The sequence below is a fragment of the Syngnathus acus genome, chromosome 8 (genome assembly GCF_901709675.1).
Source record: "Syngnathus acus chromosome 8, fSynAcu1.2, whole genome shotgun sequence".
NCBI lineage: Eukaryota > Metazoa > Chordata > Actinopteri > Syngnathiformes > Syngnathidae > Syngnathus > Syngnathus acus.
The window spans coordinates 5,677,275-5,700,119 of record NC_051093.1 but is presented as its reverse complement, the minus strand read 5'-3'; the positions used below and the strand labels follow the sequence as shown (position 1 = coordinate 5,700,119).

Below are 22,845 nucleotides of genomic sequence, written 5' to 3'. Positions count from 1 at the left end.
GTGAAGATAATACAAGACGTGTAAATCTCTTTGTGTTATGTTTGACTCCAGGTCCCGGAAGGAAGAAAAAAACGAGTCAATTAATATTGTGTTTGAAATGCCATTTCAGTGGTTATGGTGACACTTTTCTTTTTTGACGCCATTGGTGCCCTTTGGAAAAGACGTCACTAAGAAAATAACCTGCTCTGTGGTTCGCATCACCACCTTTCACAACATCCTTCATGTGGAACATTGCTGGACGGATTTCGCAGTAAAGGCATCATAAATGAGTGCCACACTATTTTTATTGTCATGCCATGAAAGGGTTTTCGTCCTAAAAGTTAACATTGCGTTTTGGGACTAGGTGATAAAACTCCCCCAAATGGTTTGGTCTTGTAAGGCTTTCTTGTCTCACATAATTGCACTTTTGTGCATTTTCTGTCAATCATTCCTGGCAGCACTTTAGCACTTCAGTACGTGCTAAGTGCATCATCAATATTTTTTTTTCTTTTGCTCACCAGCCAATCACAATAGTGCAGAAAAAGGAAATGACGCAAATTTTTCGAGACCTTAATTTGCGACGTTAATTCATATCATGCAAAAAAACAAGGTGGCAATTTTGTCCTTATTTCCTCTAAAGAAAAACATTTAATTCAACACACACACACAATGTTCTTTTGGGGCGGCCAGAATAATTGCTAACATGACTAGATGGCGAGGAAATTTAGATACAAAAATAGATCTGGAAAAAAAAGAATTGTGGTTCACGTAATCACAGGTTCCACAAACACACGCACACTCTTCATCGGGACATGTCGTTGATCGCAGTTGACAGAGGCGTAAAGGAAAAACCTTCCATTACGCTTTCAAGCTCACCCACGCACGCGCAATCTTTTGTCTTTGCCATCAAGACATCAAGTAGTAAACAATAGCCACTTTTCTTCATGTCCCTCCCATGCAAAACTCAATTTTTGTCATATACCGTATTGGCCCGAATATAAGACGACCCCAATTATAAGACGACCGCCTCTTTTTCAAGACTCAAGTTTGAAAAAAGCCTTTGTCTAGACCCCGAATGTAAGACGACCCCCCCTTTTTCAGTTTTATTTCAATGAAAAAAACCTCGTCTTATATTCGGGCCAATACGGTAAATCCTCTATTCGTAAAATGAAACTGAAATGAAAATACCACTTTTTTTTCAAACTCTTTTCTATTCATGAGCCCTTTTTTTCTAAATGTACTCTGAATTTTAGCCACATTTAGAGGACAATGATTCCGATCTCATTATATCTGATTAGCATTAGCCTGCTAGCCCCTGTATACAGAGAAGAAAATAAATGAAGTCTATTTCCCTTTGGCACTAATTACAGGTAGAATAACACCTAATGAGTCTGTGAGTCAGCGGATGCCCTACGTTTGTTCACAATGTTCTCCCTCTAATTAATCTCAACTTTGACCCTGCAGCGCACACGTTGTACACGTACACACAAACACACAGCTTGTGTCATCCTTTAAACTTCACATTGGTACACAGTTGGAAGAGAAGACTTTATAAGTGGTTCTTTTAGACAAGACGCACGACTTCATTTTAGCCTAAATGAGATAGAAAGACCTTAGTGGTCTTGAGTCAGTAATTCGGTTTACTTTGTTTGTGGGTCTGCGGGATTAGCACACGCACACACGCACTGTCTCTCTTCGACATCTTTCTGATGGGCTGTAACGAGAAACAACTGAATTAGCGTGTGCGCTAGTGACTTGTTTGTCTGCTTGTCAGTCCGCGTGACGTCAGGTTGTGTTTACGGGACTCGTTTATTGTTATTTGTAGATGAATGCCTTCAAATGATGACTCGTTTTGTCGGCAGGATGACGTTACAAACCTCAAGGCTAATCGGTGTCGCGGCCATATCTTTTCCATTGTATTCCTAGAGGAGAGTTTGTAAAGAATTGAGCTTCGTATCGTAGGTGCCTTCACATGCCACAAACTGGCGGCGAAGAGCTACTTTTGTCTAAATGAAGCTCCTCAACTCACTTAACTTGCGATGTTAAACAGTCACTAGCTTAGTTTTAAATACAACACACACTTGTTTATTGGATTTTCCTAATGTGTGTGAAACAACCCACTATCGTAATTAAAATATATCATCCATTATCTGTACCGCTTGTCCCCACAGGGGTCGTGGGTAAAATATATAAATAAATAAAATTCAGATGTGTTTTTATCAGCTCTATCCAGATGTAAAACATAGAAGCGGAGCGCCACAGGGAAATGTTTGCCTATTCCGTGCTCAGAGGATTCCTCTAGGCTGCTTGGCACTGTTGATGAATGATTATAATTGGCAAACTGGCGCCGGCATGAGGATGGAGATTTTTTTTTTTATTATAACACGATGCTCTTGCTTGCTTTGATCAATGAGGTGGCTGTTAGGGTTTGCAGAATTGGGGTCACATTACCGCATAGGTCAATCACAGGCATTTTTCTGGAACCCTGAGATTTCCAAGGGCACTCAAACATCTCGTAAAAACTATTTTCCATTATGATATTTCTGACCAAACCGAGAAAACAAGTGAACCGTGATGGTCAAAGATAAATATCGATGAAGGTTACATCCACCCCGAAGCCTCCTCTAAAGTCACGGAGGAATGCACTCAAATGAATACACCTAATTTATGGAGTCTTTTCGCAGGCAGACAAAGAAACCATGTGTGACCATTTTGACCCAAGCGTGGAGAAGCTGTGAATTTTGAGGAGACGCCATCGACAGTGGCTTTTGATGTACGGCCAGCGTGGCGGCGTTTAACGATGTTGGCCGGATGACAAAGAACCCAAATTCTGATGGAAAGACATGATGGAAGATGATGGCTTGACAGGATGACAAATGGTGGGGATTTTTTTTATTTTTTTTTTAAGATGGAACTTTTCTGCTCGTCATTCTCAGCGGGCCACAAACTCAAAATCCACTCTGGATGATTGCGCTACATCCGCCCGTTATCATCAACTCACCACTGTCCCTCACAAAGGGCGCTTAAAAGCATCGATTTCACTCCAGTCAACGACCCTCCGTTGAAAAGCTAGACTTTTGTTGCCATGGCAACTGCTTCTATCCTAAACACCACACGGATTGTCGTAAGTAAGCTGCGTGTGGCGGAACAAAAAAATATATATATCCAGACCCCACACACACACACACCAGAGATCAGGGCGAGGGTCACAAAGGTTGGGATGAAACCAGCCAAACGTTGCTTTCATGGACGCGCGAGTCGGAAAGCGATTGAAGTAGGTTAAGCATAAAAGCGTCACTGCTCAAATTAGACTGTCCTCCAGAATAGATGACCCAGAAGCGCCCACCCTCCCCTCCTTTTACTGAATGCACTTCCCACAATGGATTTGTTGAGTTATGCTCTCAATTATATATTGTTTCTATTTTATATTGTATTTATTATTCCTTGGCATGTCAGAAAATGTTGATTGATCATGTGTGATATCTGACTCTCAAATGTCAGGTGATGTATTCTTATAAACGGGGCTCGATCCATCTTTAAAATGACATTTTACAAATTTACTTGAACAGTTAGCAATTCCAAAAAATTGACTATTGATTTGAGATTTTAGTTGAGGTACTAAGACATCTGCTTAAGACCATGAAATCTTGTTTTTACATCTCAGATGCTATAAAGCTTAAACGTTAAACAAATTGAACCTTATTTTACTCCAATTTGTTCCTAAACATCTTTCAAGAGTTGCCAATAGCTCAGAATGACAGCTTCGTATTTACTTTGTCGTAAGTGTCAGCCACCCCCAAAGTGCTAGAGCTGCTTTGTGACTCAGCACTTAGTCATATGTGTCGCTTTGTTATTCATTTTTAATAAGCATCGGTGTGTTCGTCTCAAAGCAAAATAGGAGCGGCGCTTTCAAGCGAAAAATTCAACTCATTTATTGGGTCAACACCTTTTTCTTACATTACAAACAAGATGTTCCATTCCTTAATGACAACTAGTTATATTTAAGCACAAATTCAAATACCAATGTAAAGCACTTACATTAAACCAAGAAAAAAAAATTAAGACCCAATTTCCATCAAAGAAATCAAGTTAGCTTTGACTTAGCCCAGCAGCGGCGCCACCTCGTTGTGGGTAGGTGGCGGCCTCTTGATGCTGAACAGGTCACGCAGGTTGACCTCCGGGTCGACGTAGTGCGGGATCTTGCGCTCGTTGAACAGGCCCGCCAGGTTCACCTCCACTTTAGCCCGGCGTGAGATGCGCATGCGAAGAGCAAACAGCCGGTTGAGGTTGTCCTCCATCAGGGGGAGGCGACGACCATCCACTCGCTTCTGCCACCACTTTTTGGGACGGTCACGATTCTGTTCAAAGACAATTTTTTTAAGGCAAATATATATTTTTTTAAATACATTTACTGATTTTAGTAACTTTTCTTACCTTGGGTATGGCGACACCAGGGTCATGTCGATGCAAATGCCTGATCATGCTCTCCTGCGGAATGCATGCATGTCCAAATTGAGTATTCAGAAATTGCAAATGGCTGCCGTCATGCTACATACCCGCATGGCAAAGGTGCGTGGGCAGTCTGGGAAGGAGCACTTGTACTTGAGGAGCTTCAGGTGCACCTTGCGGATGTGGTGCTGCAGGTTGAAGGTGGTGGAGAAGAAGGCGTCGCAGTTGTCGCGGGGGCACACCAACACCGGCTTGTGCGTGGCGTGGACCCGCTTGTGATGGCGCAGTGAGTTGGCCTGCTTGAACTCCTTTTTGCAGACTTGGCATATAAATGTTGCTTAAAAAAACATTTAAATTGATTTTTAATGATTATTATTATTTGGTTTATTTTACTTGATACTTACACGGGGGTTTGACCATGTGCTTCTGAAGCATGCTCCAAGTCGTGGTGACCACCTTGCAGTTTGCATCTGGACAGCGGTAACCTGTAAAGTAGTAATATCACAATAGTTCTGCACTCATGAGGTTTCATTTAAAGGTTGACAACCTGCATGCTTCTTCTCATGGGCATTTCGGGCCATGCGGGAGTCAAACAGGGCACCGCATTCCTTTTTTGAACACCTGCGGGAGACAAGAGAAAGTCTGGGTTTTAACTTTTTTTCCACTGTTTGTACAATTTTTGTCCCCAGGTTGCTGTGAGTGTTTTCCACCTGGTGGACTGACAGGTCAATGCCAATATGAACTTACTTGAACTTGGCAGTCAGGCCGTGTTCTTGTAGGTGCACCTTGAAGCGAAATCTCTTTTTGAAAGTCAGGGAGCAGCCAGCCTGAGGGCACTGGAAGCAAAGAGTTTACCCGCAGGATGTGGATTTCTCAGAACTGTTGATAGAGTTTGGCCTTCTGGCTCCCTCTAGAGGGGATTACCTTGAAGTACTTGTCTTTATCACCATGGGTGTAGCACATGTGCCTCTTTAGATGGTCTGCCTGGAAGAAACTTTTATTGCAGGTGTCTAACTCGCATCTGTGAAGCAGAAACCAAAGAATGTAAGCCTATGTGCTTAAACATGCATTTTATTTGGATTTTCTGACAATTATATTCTCTTGTAAAAGTCTATAAAATATTTTTTTTTAATATTTGACCCTTGAAATTAACCCATGCCTTCTATGATAAATTAGCCGTAGCACTACAAGTCCCAGAATGCACCTCGTGCTATGACGTCATGTCTCCCCGCCTCAACTTTAACAATGCTTGTTTATTAGCACTAACGAGACGCTCGTTTATAGCATTTTAAGACGCAACTTAGCATATGAGCACTTGTCGTTTAACCACCTTGTGAGTTGTTACACTTAAATGTTTCACTTAAATGAAATTTATTAACTAAAAGTGTGACTTACTTGAATTGCCTCACACCATCATGTTGCTTTAAGTGGCGACGGAGATGTGATTTCCGGGAGAATCGACCATTGCAGCCGCTCACAGTGCACTGCCAAGGACGCTGAGTATAAAAAAAAATATTTTTTTTTTTAAGTCGGCTTATTACACGATTTTTCAAAACGTTTACTTACAGCTCCGGTGTGACTTGCTTCGTGCTGCCGTAGCCTGCTTTGTTTGGAGAAAGTGGCGCCACACGCTGCGTGGAGACACTTGAACTGTTGGTTCACTTGTGGACAACCTGTAGAAGGTTTAACCGCACACTGACTGCTCATTTTTTTTTAAAATTCTAATCTTTTTTGCAGTTTTATCAAAAATGAACCCAGCATCGCCGTTTCCAGTCTTTCTTATAGCCATCTAATTGGGTAAGTGGCAGCAGCGGGCGACATTTTGCTCATTTAAATAAAGCTGAATCCAGTGAAGCTAATTGCATTCAACAATCTTTGTAAATATTACTTATTTTTTACGAGTTTTCTTTTTTCTTTTTTAATCTGCTACATTTAGTTAGAATTAAAAAAATAGATTAATAGATCAGTCAAGATTATTTGGTTTTATTGACTTAAAAGACGTTGGTTTTATTGACTTAAAAGACGTTTTTATATAAATATTTTTTTTTTTATCGTACAGCGTAGACAGCCTTTTGCTAATGTAACACTTTAATACTTCATCCCTCCTGGGGCATCTACTAAACAATTTTGTTAACTTATTTTTCATAATTCTAGGTGTGATGTCACTGTTTGCACAGCAGAGGGCGCTGTAGCTTTGCCGTTACTATAAATGAACTACAGTACTGTAACTGTACCTATTTCTGCCTATTAAACCACTGAAGGGCGAGTAAGAAAGTATTTGAGCAAAATCTGTGGTTGATTTAAAATTGTTTTTTTGTTGTTGCACTTATTTCGACTCCACAGTGAGAATTTTAGAGATGTAAATGTCTACCTTACTGAATGTCGCTTGTGCTTATACTCTTGTCCTGAAAGGAGGTCGATGAAATATTCACAATGTGCCTCCATTAGCAGGAAGTCTTCTGGACAATTTTCTGTAAATGCTTTGCAAGGTTTTCGAGGGTTTCCTTAATGCGACATGAGGCTGTGATGGAGTCGTGTGTGTCCCCTCGGGCCATATGACAGATTGAATCTAATAATTATTTGATTGTCAGTATCAGTGTGTGAAGCAGAATAAATACTAATGTACGGTCATAAATGACAATATTGTATCCAAACATTTCCATTTACGAGTGTGGTCACGGAACGATTTAAAGTCGTATCTCGAGGCCAAAGTGGGCGTATCCCGCGGCTTCCCCACGTGCCCCGGCACGTCGCAGCCCCCTCTTCCGCATACCGCAGGCACGCGTACGTACGCACGCGCACGCTGCGGAGCGATGCTTCCGCGGTGCTGCGCGTTCTCCTCTTGCTCGGCGCATCTTCCTCACTGATCGTCACCCATCATCCATCGATCCCTGCCGCCATAAAGATAAAAAAAAAAAAAAAAAACGATGCTCCTGTGTCATCTTTTGATGTAAATCTCCGCGTACGAGGAACAGGAGGGGAGATGATGACACCAGGCGTACCATAGCACCTTGGTCTTTTCCCATCCTTGATTTATTTTATTTCAATTTTTTTAACGGTTTTTTCCCCTCTTGTGTCCGCTTCGGTGACGTTTTTGGGGGCCTGCATGCGGTGACCGGCGGGAATGTGTGACGACCATGCTGGCGGTGCGGTGCTTCTTGCTCTTTGCTGCAGTGGGCGAGCGGCTGGCGGTGCCAGGTAAGAGGAGACACGATGATTGGCAGACGGATATTTGCACACTTGTCCGGTGCCACCCACCTTTCCTCTTTGCACCCACATGCAGTGTAGCATCAACATGATGGTTTTGGTTATGTGGCGTGCACGACGTGGCCCTGGATGTGACGGGTTTTGCTGCATAGGCACATTTCTACCGCAGCCCCCTCGAGTGCAAGCAAGCAACTCCTTGTTTTGAAGCCAAATGGGGATGCACCGCCACAACTTGTGCAACACGACTGCAATGTGTTTTTTAAGATACATTGAGGAGCTCTTGGGAGCAAAGTGGGTGGATGGTTAGCACGGTTGCTTTGCAGCCTAAAAGCTTCTATGTTTGGGTAGTCCAGTTTCCTCCCACAGCCCAAATCATGTATGTTAGGTTTGTGGAAAGCTAAATTTTGTTCAATGACACGAAAATCCTTAATTGTTGTTGTGGAAGGGTGGCATGATTATGGCCAGATTGCTAATCATGATTGTTTTGATCAACAATAATTTTGTTTTCTATTTGGTTGGATTCACAATCTTACAAATCAATACCAATTTTCCCTTTCAAATCTGTTTTCATTACATCCATATATTTTTTAGTCCAAGTAGAATAAATGACTCACATAGTCACAAGCAATTAACATTATTATCATAAACATGTCCTGAGCATTGTCTGTGCTGTTTGCCTTCCAGATGTAAACAGGAGCCCAAGCCAGGATGGCGGTGCCTGGGATTGGTCGCCCTGGCCCGGGCAGAGGATGGAGGGCAGCGATACTGCAGCCCAGGTGACCTTCCCCAAACGCCTGGTGCGAAAGACTGAGTCGGAGCAGGAAATGGCTCATGAGCACCTGGACACCAGAGTGAAAACCAACACGCCATACAATTCGGTGAGTTTGATGGCAGGATGGAGATAATGTGGTTGCGTAAGTGGGTGTCAAGTGTCCACTTGAAATGAAATTAGAGGTGTTGGATTTTTCCATCCGTCCATCCATTCTCATTAGTGTGAGAATGTTAAGCGGGCTTTTGCTAGCATGTTTGTCTTGACACGTGTGGGCGTGACGGCATCAAGACCACAGGGCTGTCAGTCTCCCAACATCTCTCCGCAGCTACAAGGTTGCGTCTACGCAGCGTGCGCCTGTTCTTTTTGACCCATTTATTGGCTGAGAATCCCCCGGAATGTCAATGCTGCTCGCCTCACCGCCTTCGCTCCCGCCGCCTGACCTGCTTTGTGCGCGAGCTCGATTCCTTCTGCGTGTTGCCCGTGTGTGCCGGGCCTTTGTTTGCCGTCACTTTGCATCATTCGAGGGGGCCCGTCGGGGCTCCCGGCGGCTTCATTTATTCAGTGATGTGTTGAAGTATGTCCCCATTAATTATGAAGAGGGTTCGTGGTTGCAAAGAGGCACGGGCCAAGTCGTAGCGATCTGATGATGCTACTACTTCCTGTCACGTGACGGGATGCTGTCGTATTTAAGATGGTCGTCTCACTTTCATTTTTCTCTGGTCTGGCATTTATCTGAAATCTTCTGTTTCCAGGCCGTCCACTTGGCGCAGAGCTCTTTCCAGATGGAAGCCTTCGGACGTAGATTCACGCTGGACCTGGAACTAAACCAGTCAGTACTGCTTGCTAAGCTATTTTGCATGGCGACATCTGCAGATGTTTCACATTAGCTCTTGTACACATACAGACAAAGGCACGGTTCCTGACGTGACCTCTTTCTTTGCAGTCACCTGCTGTCCTCGGACTATGTGGAGCGGCATTTTACGCCGGACGGCCGACCCTTGCAGTCGCTGGTAAGAACCAGAAATAGCAATAGGCTTGCTTAACAGTAGTCAGGAAGCTGGCTCACCTGTTTTCTGGGTTTGGTCACGTGACATTCGCACGCGGAATTTGTGGGCTCTTTTCAGTCATCAGCAGGTGGCAGTAGAGTGCAAGAGGGGAAGAAAGAAAAACAACCCATATGGTGTATCAATTTGTGAAAAAATACAAAATTGACCTTATTTGAATGTCAGGGCTCCTCCGCCAACAACAAAAAAGCAGTCATTATTTCTACAATGCTAAAATTCTTTGCTTGGATCTGTGTTCCTAATAAAGTGGCTGCACTGTCTATTTTAAGCACCACCAATCTGCGCGTTTGCCTTTGGGATATTTTTATGTTCTATTTTTGGAAAGCGCTTTGAAGTAGTCTGCCGCACAACCATTTTGTACTTTTGCATGTTACGTTCGTGCTTATGTGTATCGCTTGGAAAAAAAACACCTGCTCTGAGATGATCATCTTCCACGGAGATTTTCATTTGCATTCTAGTAACCAGAAGGCATGCTAATGCTTCGCTGCCCACCGAGCCACCCAACCGATTTGCCTGCGTCCTCCTGACCAATGGCGAGTCTGTCTCCATGGCAACCAGTTAGCTCAGCAGCGTCATTAAGTTCTTGGCAGCGGAGAGAATGAGAGACGAGGGGGTCGGGGGAATGGGAGTAAAAAAGCCTTCCCGTGTGCTGTGAGTGGCTGGAGGGAGGCAAGGTAGGATGGAGGGAGATGGAGTCCTGCAAGGAGGCCAGATTGTGGCGCCGCATGACGGAGGCATCACGTGACGCCGCGGGGACGTGGGAGGCGTTTGGAGACATGCGTCACCGAATTGGGCCTCTCTTTTGAAATAGCACCACGACAGCCTCGCTCAGCTCTGAAAATGTTTTTTTTTAACTTAAATGCTTTTCATTTTTACTCTTAGCAGATGAACCCATTTATGATTAGATTGGAGGTGAAGCCGATTAATCGATCATAAAAAATATTTGAAAAACTGAAAGGAAATTGTCTTTAAAAATATATTTTTTTTATATTTATGCATTGCTTTTTTTCAGTTTTTTTTTTAAATCATTCTTTTTCTGTTTGAGAGAATAATTTCCCCTGTGTTTCCGAATACACGATTTAAATCCAGAAACTATTCTGAAAAACAAACAAAACAATCTATAAAATAGAAAAAGAATACTGTAAAAAACCAGAAACTTAAAAATGGGAAAAAAAAGATTAACTGCAATACCCTTCTGTAATTTCTCAATATATAAAGAAAAAAAAAAGATTGTTTTGTTGTTACTCTCGGGTGACACTTTTTGAACAGTAAGACAAATAGTGACGCACTGCTACCAAATGATTTTCTGTGTTGACTTATTGAAGAGCTCCTTCCAGGAAGGACTTCCACCTCACTTGTAATTCGGAGGCGAGGATGGTACACAAGTAGGTCACAAACGCTTCTGCCGTGGGAGGTAGTGTTTTTTTTTTTTCGGAACCTCACAGCTGACCTATCCCGACAAGCTGTGAAGTTGCAGAGTGTGTGTGTGTTTCAGGTTGTGTGAAACCTCCTCCATGTTTGTGTGTGTGCCCGCAGGGAGGGGAGCACTGCTACTACCAGGGAAGGTTGCGAGGTGTGCCCGAGTCCTGGGCGGCCCTCTCCACCTGCCACGGCCTGTGGTAAGACCCCCCGTCCCCACTTTGACCTTTTATGCACTTTATAATATATTCATCTTGTGTGTGGCCTTTTTTTCCAAGTGGAATGTTCTCAGATGGCATCTTCTCTTACTGGATTGAGCCTGTTTACAATGACAGCAAGGAGGTAAATAGAATTTAAAAATGAACATTATATAGTGGGCCTTCCTTCCTACCTTCCCATCTAAACCTGCCCAATGCCTTTTTAAGTGGTCTACCCATGTATATGAATTTATATGTGGGGGAAGGTTTAAAATAAAACCAGATTGTTTTGTGTTGTAGGAAAATGGCGCCCACCTGATCCATAAGATGTCCGATTTCAGGCTCTCCCCCCAGTGTGAAGGTAGGCAAGCTTATTCATAGTGCGCACGATTCGACAACATCCAAAATAACCCAATGGGTCGACCATTCCCTTTTTACACCTGCTTGTCACCATTGCTGCAGATCTAAAAACCTCCTCAGACTGTGATCCAGATTTTTGGCGCATAATGCAGATAAGGTGATAATTACTTTCCTAATGACTTTGATAATGAACTGCGATGTTTGTGTGTGTGCGTGTGTGCCAAGACTGCACAGAGGACAACAAGTGGGATGGCAGAGGAGGCGACGAAGACCAAGGGGGGCATCAGCAGCAGGAGGCATCGGGGGTGCTAAGGCGATCCAAGAGGTTCGCTCGCAGACCCTCCGTGCAGACCGAGACCAAATATATCGAGTTGATGGTGGTCAACGACAATGACATGGTGAGCGTTCTGAGGTCAAGTTCTGTAGAAAATAAATACCGTTTTTTTCCGTGTATAATGCGCAAAATTTAACTAATTTATTGTCCTAAAATCTGGGGTGCGCATTATACATGGGTACAAATTTTTTTAAATTTTTTTTTTTAAAATTTTCTTTTTTTTTTTTTTTTTTTTTTTTTTTTTTAAGAAAATCATGGTACAACAAAACCAACAACAGGACTGACCGACAATAGTGTGTTTGTACTGTGCTCTGGTCATTTCGTCAAAGAAGGGATAATAGTCCTCTTCTCTTCTTGACTGACAATGAATGTGATAGTTTAATACAATCAGCAAATAACAAAATGCGTATTACAGGTAATATTTTATTTCACAACACTTTGCCATGTTCCTTTCGTCTCTGCTGTTCACTTCAAACACGCTCCATACGAACGCAATGCTCTCGTATCAGACGCTTGCTCGATCACCTGCTCGTTTGCTGTCACAATGTACCCTACACAAATCCGAAACATTTGTTGCGGCTCCGAGTCACGACGAGGGGCAAGTTTTGGTTTCCAAGGGTGTTTTTATTCCTCTTCAACGTCTCTCCCATACAGAGCCGCCTTTTTCACATGTCCGCACGTCACTTTCCTCTCTTTTCATCTGATCGCGGTGGTGCCTTTATGGGCAGTCGGAGAAATCAACGCCAACAAAAAAAAAATACATCCAGCCTAGTTAAGACCATACCAAAGACTATAAAAATGGGACCCATTGCCTCCCTGCGTGTGTGACGATCATTGGGACTTAAAAAAAAAAAAAAAAAAAAAAAAGCAAAAAAAAAAAAAAAAAATTGGGTGCGTATTATACATGGGTACAGGCTTTTTTCCAGCATCAACATGCCATTTTTAGGGTGCGTATTATACATGGGGGCGCATTATACACGGAAAAAAACGGTAAATGGCATATAGAGAACACATTTGTGCCGTCTAAACAGGAGCGCGACACAAAAGTGGCACTTTTCTTGCTGTCTCTTTTATACACTTGTGTGTGTGTGACTGACATTCCATCATTTGTGCATGTTTTGTTTCCTCACAGATTGTACAGCTGCGACGCTCCGGCAGCCAGACGAGAAACTTTGCCAAAGCGGTGGTCAACATGGCCGACGCAGTACGTCGTTTGGATTAGCATCCTTGCATTATTGCACACACAAACGGTCTAAGGAATCAAGTCTCTGTGTTACCGCAGATCTACAAGGAGCAGCTGAATACCAGGATCGTGCTGGTCGCCATGGAGACGTGGACCTCAAAGAATATGGTGCCAGTGGTGGAGGAACCGCTGACCACGCTGCAGAATTTTATGAAGTACAGACGGGACAACATCCGCGAACAGAGCGACGTTGTCCAACTTTTCTCGTGAGTTGATTAACTTGGACTTAGGCGGCGTGGTGGTTCCGCTCCTACGGTGTTCCTCCTGTTCGTCTCCAGAGGGCGTACGTTTCAGAGCGGCCGCAGTGGGACGGCATACACGGGAGGAGTGTGCTCGCCGACGAGGGGAGGGGGCATCAATGAGGTGAGGGGACTTTTTGCTTTTGTCCACAGGAAATCCAGAGTAAAGTTTTTTTGGGGTTTCAGTTTGGGAATGTCGGCGCCATGGCCATCACTTTGTGCCAGAGCCTGGGCCAGAACATTGGGATGCGGTGGAACAATGCCCGCAACTCTGCAGGTATGATGTAATGTAAGGGATGCTGAATACCTCAGTCCTTTTTTTTTTTTTTTGCTGAAAGAACATCCCTGCACCAGCACTTTTGTAATTTCACTCGGGGTGCTTTATCACCTGCATTTGGAACATTGCTGCCGCAGAGCAATGAGTTTGCTGATTAATGTCGAAAGGCCATTTGTGCCGTTACTGGAGTTAAGCGAGCCTTAACTCCTCGTCCTGCTGGAACGCTTCTTCCAAATCATCACGCGATCCTGAACTTGCTTTTTGTGTTCCACAGGAGACTGCAGGTGTCCTGACACTTGGCTGGGCTGTATTATGGAGGACACTGGGTAGGATGTAACATTTGTTTTTGCTTCAGTTCAATGGGCAATGTGACTTCTGTTGGGCGTGCCTTGCCACCAGGGGGCAGTATAATACCAACACATGAATTCTCAGTCAATTCTCATGTTGTACAAAGCAGAAAATGTCACTTATTTGTTCTACAGATGGTTCCATTTCTGTCACATTGTAACAGAACGTCACTAACACGTTGCACTGTTTTCATTGAATGACGCTATTGCTGTTTGTTTTTTAATGCAGATACTATCTGCCCAGAAAGTTTTCTCGCTGCAGTGTGGATGAATACCTCCAGTTCTTGCTCCAGGGAGGCGGCAGTTGCCTCTTCAACAAGCCCAACAAGGTGAGACGAGCGAGATTAGTTAAATCACAGTCGTGGTAAAAGTCCTCTTTGTTTGTCTTCATGATTGTTATCTACTGCCTCCTGGTGGCCAAACCGCGCACACCAGAAAGAGTAGCAATGAATTATTTGTTTGTCTGTGCGTCTCTCAGCTGTTGGACCCTCCAGAATGTGGCAATGGCTTTGTAGAACCTGGTGAAGAGTGTGATTGTGGATCCCAGGTGGTGAGTATAAATCTCCAAATGGGAGGCGTTTCCAAGCGAGCCCTGCTACATTGTGTGTGCGCGTGACCCCAGGAGTGCGCCCGCAGCGGAGGCGCCTGCTGTAAAAAATGCACGCTCACCCACGACGCTATGTGCAGCAATGGACTGTGCTGCCGTGGCTGTAAGGTGCGTACCACAGACATTTATTGGAAACGTCGACCAACAATTGTTACGCCATCTTGTTTTGTTTTTTCAGTATGAGCTGAGAGGCGTGGTGTGTCGAGAGGCTGTCAACGACTGTGACATCCCGGAGAGCTGCACTGGAGACTCCAGCCAGGTACTCCCATGTATAGAACGTCATTAGAATTATCTGTATACCTTTTGGTTTGGTTGCCTGGCTGTTCCAATACTTTTGGAGTGTATACGGCATTTGTGTAAGAGTGCTTGTGCGTCACTCCTGCAGTGTCCTCACAACGTCCACAAGCTGGATGGCTACACGTGTGAAACTAATCAAGTAAGTGCTGCGCCTTTGTGCAAATCCACTTCAACGTCACTTTTTTTAAATATATTGTTTGCCTCATTTTGCCTTTTCAGGGTCGTTGTTATGGCGGACAATGTCGCACTCGAGACGGCCAGTGTAGGGGGCTCTGGGGTTTCAGTAAGTATTTAAATATGTGTGTGCGATGCGTGTGCGACAGCTGACTTCATCCTGCTGTTATTTTCTTTTTATCCGCCAAGACTCAGCAGACAGGTTTTGTTACGAGAAGCTCAACGCCGAGGGGACGGACAAAGGGAATTGCGGTCGCGGTCCCGGCGGCCAAGGCTGGCTTCAGTGCAATAAGCCGTGAGTGTTGGCCAATAATCTCTATTACAGATGACAAAAAATAGTTCTAATAAGACCATGGCAAGCTATTTAGCATCTATGTTGTGTTGCTTTAACACTTAAAGCAATGGATTGAACATGAACGGCTCAGCAGTCACGTGATGAATGACTAATAGTGCTAATAAGAGTTGAGGGCTCATTATGAATCCCAATGAAATTCTAAGCAGTTTTGTACTGCCCCCCAGTGGCCATAGTGCGCACAACAGAAGGGAGCATTTATTTCAAAACGTGTGGAAAAAGACTTTGTTTAATTCTATGTAATTAGTACAACACCCCATTAGCATTTTCTGCATTCCCCCACTTTTACACTGTCTTTGTCATCCTAAGGGACGTTTTGTGCGGCTTCCTGTTCTGCGCCAACATCAGCACAAAGCCAAAATTTGGGGACCTTCAAGGCGAGGTGACCAGTTTCACCCTCTACCACCAGAACAAGTACCTGGACTGTCGGTGAGTTTCATTTCAAGGGGTTCTGATTCGGCAAGTGAGGACGAAAACGGGAAACACGTGCTCGCTTCTTTCAGGGGCGGCCACGCTCTGCTGGAGGACGGCTCGGACCTGGGCTACGTGGAGGACGGAACCCCCTGCGGTCCCAACATGATGTGCTTGGAGCGACGTTGCCTCCCGGTGGCGGCCTTCAACCTCAGCAGCTGCGCGGGGTCCAACTTGGGACGCATCTGCTCCGACCACGGGGTACGACAACACTGAGCAGACCCGAGGAGTCGATGAGGATGATGATCTCGTCTCGTGCTTTGGCAGACGTGCAGCAACGAGGTGAAGTGCATCTGCGACAGGGACTACACCGGCAAGGACTGCAGCGTCTTTGATCCCATCCCCGAACCCACCGTCCCAACAGGCACGGAAAAGAAAGGTAATAATCGATAGGATAATCACTTCCAAAATAAGCCCTAGTGTTGATGGTGTGTGCGTGTTTTTGTTTTTAATTTGATCTAGTGGTGTTGTTGTGTTTTCTCCTCCTTTCCCCCTTCCTCCCTCTGCTCTGCGCAGGTCCCAGTGGCACCAATATCATAATAGGCTCCATCGCAGGTGCTATTCTCCTGGCAGCTATAGTCCTAGGGGGGACAGGATGGGGATTTAAGTAAGAGTTCTGGCATCCTTCCTGTCTGCTTCCACATCGCTCAACAACCTTCCCAGGGTTTAGGGTTAGTCTAGTCTGCCAGGGACCACTGTAGCGTCCCCTACGCTTAGGCCTGTGCCTGCTTCTCGGTTTTCTTCTCCTCTGGCCTAAAAGGACCACCTCCTTTAAACATTTACAGCAACCCGATTGGGTAAAAATAATCTGAATCACAATTGAAGGAATCCTTTTAGATCAGAGGTCAGTGTGTACGTGTAGTCTGCGCATGTGAGCATAAGATGGGTGGGAGGTTTTAGGGTCGCCCGACCTCTGAAGTCAAAAATTAATTCAAGTTTGTATCTTAACTTTGAATTTCTGAATCGCTGCCTCATTCTCCAGCATGGTGCTGACCTGCCATTTTGTATTCCGCCGGCAAGAATGCACACGCGTTCTCATGAGTCATTGTCATTAATGCATTTTCTCTTTTCTCCTTCACAAACGCTTTGTTGATGCAGAAACATTCGCAGAGGAAGGTAGGACTTGTTCCTTATGTTTTGTCCCCTTTCTTTAATAATGAGAATAATTGTTTGCCTGTTTCATTCCAGATCTGGTGGAGGGTAGGATGTTCACCATCAGTCTCTGTGTCCTGCCCACTTCCTGTCTTCTTCTTTTTCTTCTACTTCTTCTTCTTGGTCGCATGGAGGAGAAAAAAAAGGGAACAATAACAACAACAAAATGTCTTCCACTCCTATTCCCATCTCTCCAGTCCTCCTTTTGTTGTCACCTCTATCCTCTTTACTGTGCGGGACACACCGGTCGGGGTCTTCCTCCACTGTTAGGACGAAGAGCAAATCAGCCAAGATGTTTGCACTGCCTGCCTGGACCACAATCTTCTTCTCATGGAAAAATGACTTGCGTGATGTGTAAAATAAGATTAATATGCTAAAGAGGTTCATTCCCTGCCATAGCCTCAACAGCACACGCACATTTCCTGTACTTAATGAACCTGGACTGGATCCAGCTTCGATCTGGTCCATATCTGGACTGGACTAGATTAGATTTGGACTGGATTGGGACTGCGGATGAATGGATGGACAGACGGACGGACGGACCTGGACTGATCAGATCTTGACTCAATCTGGAATAACTGGAACTTTACCTGCTCTAGATTGAGTCTGGACTACATCTGTAATGGACCACGACCCTACAAGGAACATGTGTACTTGGTCAGGACCAGATCAAGACTGGATCAAGACTTCATATGAATGGTGCAGGTCTGGATCTGGGTTGATATGGGCCACATCGCTGGATCGGACATGGAACAAATCTGGCTACAGTTCTATACTGGATCTGGACTAAACCTAAGAAGTGAATTATTGATATTTTAACATTACCTTCAATTTGCCTAAGAATGATGGATGGAACTTTAGTAAATGTGACAATAGTTCTAAAAAAAATCGATTGCCGGCCCAAACCTATTGTGACTATTCTGGAGTGAATCTGGATTAGATCCAGACTGCCCTGTAACAACTGCCCTGGAATTGATCTGGATTATATTTGGAACAAATGTGCTGCCACTTCATCACCGTGAAAATTCCAAGCATGTTTTCCAAAGAAGGACTTGAAGAGGGACCAAGTGTTTTTACTCCGACTGCCAAACAGCTGGTCCAAGTGGACCACGTTTCAGAAGAGTGAAGGATTGAGGGACTTTTGTGTTTTTTGGGATCAATTGACAGGACCAGCGTTGTCAATGCCAGACTGTACATTTCACTGACCCTTGTCAGCGTTCACCACGTTTTTACTCTTTGGACATTTTAACCGAACGCTTGTTGTTTTTTTAAAAGAGCAGAAGAAGAATATGTGCACGTCACAACGGAGCCCTTCAACTTTTCAATGTAATAACGACATGAAGAAGAATGTCACCTAACAGGACTTGAAGGGAGATTCCCCTCTGTTTGTGTTTGTGGAGATGTCCATTTTGCTTCATTAGCAATTAGCTCCCATTGTCATGTCTGTGATCTACTTCCTGATCGAAACTTTCTTAAATTGTTAAATTGGTAGGATTTCATACAAAAATTTTCAAAAAAAGAAACGTTATAATAGCGCTCACAATTTACTGCCAAACTAAACGTGAAAAAACATGACACTTTGTTTTAAACAACCAAACTGCCGAAAGTAGGGCAATGCTAAACTAACCCGAAGGCAATTTAGCATCTAAGCTGTGGTGCTTTAAACTTGTATAAGCTACGGACTGAGCACAAATGTTCAGCAACATGTGGGCAGACACTATAAGAGTACTTAGTTATGTATTCTTTATCATCTGCCAAGAGTGAGTAATATCAGTGCCGAACTGATGAGCTCAGAGAGCAGTCGAGACAAAATTTATTTATGAACTGTACAGGCCCTGTTTTTAGGAACATTTTTAAAACCAACTGCAGAAAATGGCAGTCGCAAAAAAAAAGTCAAAGAAGGGGCAAAAACTTTTCCCTTAGCCCATTATGAGCCTACAAAAGCATGTCACTTTCTTTGTGTGATTTCCTACTCAATTCTCACGCGGCCATTTTGTTTCCATGAGCACATCACTACCTGCAGTGACGAAATCACAAAAATAATGAGCTATTTATGTAAATATGTGCAAGCTATGCTGAATGTTAAAATGCACCATATTGTTGAGGGGGAATAATTTAAACGGCACTTTTTTTTTATTTGTACTGTTTGTTTGTAAATTTTAATTTCATCCTTTGTCAGGGCAGCCCGTGCACTGCCATGAGTGAGTGTGCATGAGCGTGCACTTTTTGGGTGGGTTTTGAGCTTTGCACTGTGGTATGCACTAGTATGGCACATATTAGGAATACAGAGAGCGTGTGTTATGTCATGTGCAGAGCTGCTATCAATCATTTTAAAAGAGAAAAAAAAGACCATATTTTTAGACACTTTTTGAATTTAGACAAAATTAAAAAAAAGAAAAGAAAAAAGGCTTGCGGATAGAGACAAGTGAAGAGAAAAAGAAATAAAAGAAATTCAACTTATTTTTTAATCGCATCTTGTCATGTTGTTTTGGGATGTTTGAGTTTGTATTAAGAGTATAAAAATATTAGTGTTAACCAGCTTCCCTTTTCCCATATTAAGTGCTAAATTATTTTCTGTTTATTAGCTATAAATACCATTTAGATCATGTTAATGAAAAAATAAATATGTAAAATAAAGTATTTTGTTTGACATAAATTTTGAATTCATGTGCTAAAAATAAGAATGTGACAAAAATATTTTGCTTTTTTTTTTAAGAAAAAAATACTATGGAGAGTACCATGATATAAAAAATAATTTGCATTTTGAAAATACTCAGCTAATTTAAAAAAATAAAGGAGGACTTAAAATAAAAATAGACAAAATCAAAATAATTCAAATGAGTTATGACAAAAAAAGACAATGAAGAAAAAAATAAGGTCTTATCTTTTTCTTATCAGACTTGAACAATGCAGATGTACAATCAAATACAAACAATGACCTTATTTTAATATGGATACAATTATTGGTATAAAAAAAAGTATTTAATTTGGTTTGAATTCAACCTGCGGGGGCGTGGCACAGACAGTATAAAAATACAAATTATTATAATAAAAGCTGATGACAGCCAAAGAGCGAACACGTCGATCTTTCATCTCGATCAACACGATGAGTTCCTCCTTTCTTTTCCAGGTTCAAAGTTCACTCCGGCACATCACCCGTGTCCCACTTGGTCTTGGGCTCCTGCCACCACTCGGACATGAGGGACTCCTCGTAGTCGCCGACCCCCTCGAACTCAGCGTCGGGATGCTCGGAGCGCCTGGAGGCGGCCGCTGCTTCCGGACTCACTTCACCCTTTGAGAAATTGCAGAGGACAGTAAGCAGATATTATTTCATTCTTATTGTGCTTTCCTTTGAGTCAAAGTGTCTGGCTGGAATGTGGGGCTCCTCCTCCCTTAGGAGTTATGGTGTCTTACGGTCAACACCTCCTGACCACATACCACACGCCGCTGACAGAAAACAACCTCATTTTCCACCCCCAATCCGGCCCATCCAGGCTACTCTGCACTTTTCTATATAATCTGTCCTTTTATGGACACAAGCGCTCCTTAAAAAAGTGACCCAAAACGTTCTGGAACCAGATCTGCTCTAAAATGCACATTTATTGGTCTTTGCCCTTGCCTCACCCTTCCGCTGTGTTTTGCAGAAATCATTTGAGTATTTGTTTTCCTCATTCCTATTTGCTTACGCATCATGTGTTTTCCTAAAATGGCATTTTTGTCCATATGTTGTATGTACCTCGTCCTCCGTTTGCAGGTAGTTGATGGCAAATTGCAGCATCTCCTTCTGCTTGGTGGTCTGGTTGTAGTACCGAGCAGCGTCCTGCAGAGGGAGACAAATATATTGAATATTATTGCTATATAAGATATAAATAGGTTTAAAAAATAAAATATATATTCAAACAATACAATAGATGTAAAGTGAAAAATGGTGTAAAATAATACAGTTCATTATCCATTTTTCTTCAAATTAGGACTAAAATAGTAACTAAAGCCTCCTGTAGGGGGAGACAAAAAGCAAAACGTCAGCCAAATGTGTTTTTATTTTTACATCAGCAGGCGACAAATTTCGCCAGTCCTCCCCAGCTGGTTTTATGATCCAAATAAAAATTGCGCTGAGCGAGCTTTTATATGACGTTGCAGCTCTTGCGGCTCTCTAATTAGCACGGCGTTAACGCTGATGCCCAACTTTCGGGACTTACGGGCCGCGGTTGGAAGTCTGTATCAGCTAGACCCCATTGTTCCCGGTAGTGGCGGTAGTACTCCACGTTCTGACGCATCACCTGGTCATCGGGGTCGAACAGCATATAGCTGGCGGCGCACGGCGCTGCGCTCTTTACGTCGTTTACTGGAGGAGAGGCGGAGAATAATCAAGAGTCCAATCGTAGCCATGCAATACACTCAGGAAAAACAAAGAAGACTCTTACGTTTATAATATGAGAATTGAAGATAGTGATACACGGTGGCCACAAAGTTGTTCACAAAAAAGCCGCCCACGTTGGGGGTCAAGTGCTCCTCACAGTCCACCTTACATCTCAGCGCCTCCAGGTATAGATCTGAAAAGAAACAAGAAGCAGTCACCAAATAATCAACATTAGATTGCTTTTAAGTGACAAGTAGGTGTCGGGAAGATCTTGGGCACTCGTAGGTGGTGTGCCCGCACCCACCAGCCAGCGTCGGATAGAAATCCTTGACCTCAAGGATCTCGTAGGATCCATCACAGGCGGCCAAGCAGGTGTCGTACACATCTAAGTAGGAGGTGACGGCCTGCTCCATGTGCCGAGCGCTGCCGCTGAAGTCGCCACTGTTGTACAGCTTCACACTCGTCAGAAACATGCTCTGAACATAGTATACGCAACTTTTTCATTACTGACACTATTTTTGTGAGCATCAAAAAGCAGGTTTTGACTTCAGTTCCAGAAATGATGCCAGAAGTGTTCAGAACCTCATATGGCTGCTCCTCGTGGTCAATGAGATAGGAGTTCACGTCCACCAGGGTCTTGTAGTAGTTCATGTTCTTGGTCAGCTGGGGGTCTTTAGGGGTTTTCTTCAGGTAGGTGTGGGCCGCCGACACCGCCTTCGCTAAATCGTTCAGCTGTGGGAAGGTACCCGCAATATAGAATGACATTTATTTATTCATGTAAAACTTTCAGGTGTCCCTAATGTTATGGCGGGTGGGGGTCGCCACATCAGCCCACCAGAAAAGCAGGAGAACAGTGCGGGATTGTTTTTGGGGGGACGTGGCACAAGCTCACTTCATTGCCCAGCAGGAGGTCGCCCCAAAAACCTGACTGTAACTTTCCGATCATAACTTTTGTTCTCACCTGGAAGTACGCGTACTGTATGTATCGATAAGGCGTCCTTTTCTTGAAAGTGTCCAGAAGGTCTCGCCTCGGGTAGGCGAGTTGAAACACGGGAAGGTCGGCCTTGCACTTCTTCAGGCACGCTGCCCTCAGAAGGATGTGTTGCAAGACGCGGAGGTGCGCGTCGTACCCGTCGTCTCCTCGGCTGACGGAGCTGCAGTTGCGGCCGCAGAACGCCTCGCTGTCCCGCAGCAACCGGTGAAGCCTCAAGCTGTGCTCCAGGTATTTGATGCTCTCGGCCCAGTTGCGCTCCGTGTACTGCTGCATCGCATAGTCGAACGTGGAGCCCAGCGGCAGCAGCTCGTCTGCGGGGAAACTTCGGAAGCTGTACTTTTCGTACTGGGCCCGAGTCAAGAGAAGGAGCGATGCTAGGAAAGCGAACGCCGTGGCCACGCCGCGAGGGAGCATCGTCGCCCGATGTCTCACGCACCCGGGACGGGGTCGCGGAATACGAGTGGAAACTTGTCTGTCTCCTTAACGGGCTGCACGTAGGCAACGAGACGATCGGAACCTCGTATGCAACGACGTCCGGGTGGGGCCTTCAA

At 44.1% G+C, this 22,845-nt stretch overlaps 3 protein-coding genes across 4 annotated transcripts; 1 reads left to right on the top strand and 2 right to left on the bottom strand.

The window, feature by feature from the left end:
- Positions 1–3,828: 3,828 nt before the first annotated feature.
- On the bottom strand, positions 3,829–12,481 carry si:dkey-208k4.2 (uncharacterized protein LOC570186 homolog). Its single transcript, XM_037255521.1, has 10 exons — positions 12,466–12,481; positions 5,995–6,101; positions 5,824–5,924; positions 5,353–5,449; positions 5,176–5,264; positions 4,976–5,049; positions 4,833–4,913; positions 4,536–4,765; positions 4,414–4,467; positions 3,829–4,337 (listed from the first exon to the last, which is right to left on the bottom strand). The coding sequence occupies exons 1-10, from the start codon at positions 12,479–12,481 to the stop codon at positions 4,080–4,082; spliced, it is 1,107 nt and encodes a 368-aa protein (XP_037111416.1). The 3' UTR covers positions 3,829–4,079.
- LOC119125242 (disintegrin and metalloproteinase domain-containing protein 11-like) lies at positions 7,179–19,287 on the top strand. Of its 2 annotated transcripts, XM_037255518.1 has the most exons (26): positions 7,180–7,626; positions 8,320–8,513; positions 9,160–9,236; positions 9,351–9,417; positions 11,008–11,090; positions 11,169–11,232; positions 11,388–11,448; positions 11,673–11,845; positions 12,914–12,985; positions 13,064–13,230; positions 13,303–13,387; positions 13,450–13,540; positions 13,815–13,866; positions 14,117–14,216; positions 14,366–14,437; positions 14,510–14,602; positions 14,673–14,753; positions 14,880–14,930; positions 15,011–15,074; positions 15,155–15,260; positions 15,627–15,746; positions 15,821–15,989; positions 16,056–16,167; positions 16,305–16,395; positions 16,887–16,904; positions 16,977–17,092. In XM_037255518.1, the coding sequence occupies exons 1-26, from the start codon at positions 7,566–7,568 to the stop codon at positions 16,990–16,992; spliced, it is 2,340 nt and encodes a 779-aa protein (XP_037111413.1). In that variant the 5' UTR covers positions 7,180–7,565; the 3' UTR covers positions 16,993–17,092. The 2 variants fall into 2 exon arrangements, with proteins under 2 accessions (XP_037111412.1, XP_037111413.1); XM_037255517.1 differs by lacking the exon at positions 16,305–16,395 and having other exon boundaries at positions 7,179–7,626; positions 16,977–19,287.
- A 526-nt stretch (positions 19,288–19,813) lies between these two features.
- p3h4 (prolyl 3-hydroxylase family member 4 (inactive)) lies at positions 19,814–22,827 on the bottom strand. The gene is made up of 7 exons (XM_037255520.1): positions 22,262–22,827; positions 21,883–22,032; positions 21,605–21,776; positions 21,365–21,493; positions 21,140–21,285; positions 20,677–20,760; positions 19,814–20,232 (listed from the first exon to the last, which is right to left on the bottom strand). Exons 1-7 carry the CDS (start codon positions 22,706–22,708, stop codon positions 20,080–20,082), a joined length of 1,281 nt encoding a protein of 426 aa, XP_037111415.1. The 5' UTR covers positions 22,709–22,827; the 3' UTR covers positions 19,814–20,079.
- Positions 22,828–22,845: the final 18 nt, after the last annotated feature.

Bases quoted from the DNA above. Each gene is read 5' to 3' on its own strand.
- LOC119125242 (XM_037255517.1), top strand. From the start codon at position 7,566: ATGCTGGCGGTGCGGTGCTTCTTGCTCTTTGCTGCAGTGGGCGAGCGG. The intron at 11,846-12,913 runs GTGAGCGTTCTG...GTTTCCTCACAG, and splicing joins TGGTCAACGACAATGACATG to ATTGTACAGCTGCGACGCTC. The intron at 14,438-14,509 runs GTGAGTATAAAT...GCGTGACCCCAG, and splicing joins GTGATTGTGGATCCCAGGTG to GAGTGCGCCCGCAGCGGAGG.
- p3h4 (XM_037255520.1), bottom strand. From the start codon at position 22,708: ATGCTCCCTCGCGGCGTGGCCACGGCGTTCGCTTTCCTAGCATCGCTC. The intron at 20,761-21,139 runs GTAAGTCCCGAA...CTCCCTCTGCAG, and splicing joins CAGACTTCCAACCGCGGCCC to GACGCTGCTCGGTACTACAA. The intron at 20,233-20,676 runs GTACATACAACA...AATTTCTCAAAG, and splicing joins ACCTGCAAACGGAGGACGAG to GGTGAAGTGAGTCCGGAAGC.
- si:dkey-208k4.2 (XM_037255521.1), bottom strand. The intron at 4,914-4,975 runs GTTGTCAACCTT...ACTACTTTACAG, and splicing joins CCATGAGAAGAAGCATGCAG to GTTACCGCTGTCCAGATGCA. The intron at 4,766-4,832 runs GTAAGTATCAAG...TGTTTTTTTAAG, and splicing joins GCACATGGTCAAACCCCCGT to CAACATTTATATGCCAAGTC.